This window comes from Plasmodium reichenowi, chromosome 13 (genome assembly GCF_001601855.1).
Source record: "Plasmodium reichenowi strain SY57 chromosome 13, whole genome shotgun sequence".
NCBI lineage: Eukaryota > Apicomplexa > Aconoidasida > Haemosporida > Plasmodiidae > Plasmodium > Plasmodium reichenowi.
In genome coordinates, this window is record NC_033658.1 from 1,078,199 (window position 1) to 1,080,698 (window position 2,500).

General features: G+C 18.0%; 1 protein-coding gene across 1 annotated transcript in view; it reads right to left on the minus strand.

Moving 5' to 3' along the window:
- Positions 1-2,500, minus strand: part of PRSY57_1326000 (hypothetical protein) — a gene marked incomplete at both ends in the record, with an annotated part of 3,740 nt that overhangs the window by 742 nt on the left and 498 nt on the right. Inside the window, one exon of the mRNA XM_020115170.1 lies at positions 32-2,500. This exon is cut by the window's right edge and continues 498 nt beyond it. Within this exon, the coding sequence (XP_019970094.1) occupies positions 32-2,500 (2,469 nt within the window).

Genomic DNA, 2,500 nt, shown 5'->3' on the forward strand with positions numbered 1-2,500 from the left:
TCTTTTTTTTTTTTTTTTTTATGTACCATACCTGAATAAATAATATTTCATTTTTGTTAAGGATATTAGTTACAACATAAGAGTCAAATCGCATAAAAAGAAAGGCAGATATAGAAAACAAGATTTTTAAAGCGAGAAAAAATTGCTGTGTATTCTTTTTGATATTGTTATTACATATATTATAATAATTTTCCTTATATAAATCGAATTTATTTTTTTGTTCATGTATAATATCATAATTATTTTGTTGTAGTATACAAAAATAATAATAGAAGAAAAAATGCGTATGAAAAACGAGTAGATTTTTTATATTTTCTTTAGAGCTATTATTCATCTTGATTTGATATTCATCTTGACATAATATGTATATAAAATTTAAGTTGTTTAATTTATCTATTGATATGTTTAACATTTGTATAAAACTATAATTATCTGTGTTATATTGAATTATTGAAGAAAACTTCGAAATGTCTTTTAGTTCTTTTATTTCTAAATATTTTAATATATTAAAAGTGCATTTATGATATAAATCAAATAAAATTTGTATATGAACAATATTTTTCATATTTAAATTTAATATATATAATAACAATTTTGATAAGAATATTTTGTTATTAAAATATCTGTTAGGATCTATATATTTAACTATTAAAAGATAAAAGAAATTATCTTCATTTATTATAAATGAAAATAATTCTAATAAATTAGTAAAATCATCAATATAATGAACATTTTCATGAATTAAATAATTACAAAATAATTTAATAAGTCCATTTATTTCTTCATTAAATTCTTTTTTAAATTTTAGTAAATCATTTTTTTTTTCTTCATTTTCTAAATTAAATATATTTTTTATATCTTTAAAAAATTCTAATAAAATATCCATGATTTTTTTTATTTTTGAAATTACAACATACATATTATTTAAGTCAAGTTGTATTACTCTACTTTTAGATATTTTATCTGTTGTATTAATAAATATATTGTTATTATTTTTATTATTTATATTTTGTTTTGTATTTTCATTTTTTATTAATTTCTTTTTTTCTATCATAATATTTGTATTTTCTACTATAGATGAAGATATATCTTTTCCTTTATCATCATTTTTTATACCATCCATTTCATAATACCATGTATAATGTTCACTTAAAAAACTTAGGATATGTTCTACATTAGTACATATCATATGAATCATTTGTTTAAAATATTTGTTAGAAAAAATGTAATTATTAAATTCCTTTTTGCTTACATATTTCATAACATCTTCAAAAAATAAATATAATTCAACACTCATATAAGATAAAGGGGTTTTCAAAATATCTATTGAATCATAATTAACATATATAAAATGTAAACATGAATATATGGTAAAATATAATGTATATAAAACTTCTTTCTCTTTCTCATCTTTTATTTCTGAAAAATAATATATTATATTTGCATAAAATTTATATATATTTTTTTCATCCAATATATTTTCAATATTTCTGTTTTTTATATATATATTTAAATTAGTTAAGCAATTCATAAGAGTAATTCTTAATTTAGGTTCATTATAATTTTCTACTAATCTATTTAATATAAGGAAATATTCTTTTACATACGTATTATAATTTAATTTCAAAATTATATTATTCAAAAAATGTAAAGAAATATAAATACATTGTTCATTTAATAGGATCGTATTATATTTGGCTATATCTATACACGTTTTTTTATACATAGCAGTATTTTTTTCTTTATACACATTATTTATACTATCCACATTATTTATATTTTCCACATTTTTATCATTGTTTTCCCCTTTCTTTTGTTTTTTTTTATTTAAGAGTTCCTTCAAATTAATATTTTCTTTTAATATGGTAAAAATTAAATCAATCAAGCAAATTTTTTCATCGCAAAAATAAAAATTTTGTTCCTTATAATTATCATCATCATCATCATCTAATAATAATAAATCAGAATTGGATGTGTTATCATCACAAATATTATTTGAAGAATTTTCTTCATTATCAAAATATCTTTTTGTATTTGTATTATTGATATCTTTTAAAGGATACTTATTTTTTGTATCATGATTTACTTTTTTTTTATTAACAAAAAAATTATTTTCTTCAACATCCTTTTCATTATTTATCACATTGTCTTTTTCTTCACTGTATTTTTTTTTTAATCTTTTGTTAAAAAAATACATTTCCACATCAACATCTAAATCGTTATTTTCAGAATTGAAATAAAAGTTATTAATAATTTCTTCTTCCTTTAAAAATTGATGTGTTTTTAAGAAGAAGGTTAAACATTCGTTGTATATTATATTTATATCTCTTAACTCATCCTTGTCGCTTAATTTATAATAATCGTCATCTATATATTTATCATCATCTATATATTTATCATCATCTATATATTTATCATCATCTTCATATTTATCGTCATCTTCATATTTATCGTCATCTTCATATTTATCATAATCTTCATATTTATCGTCATCCTCATA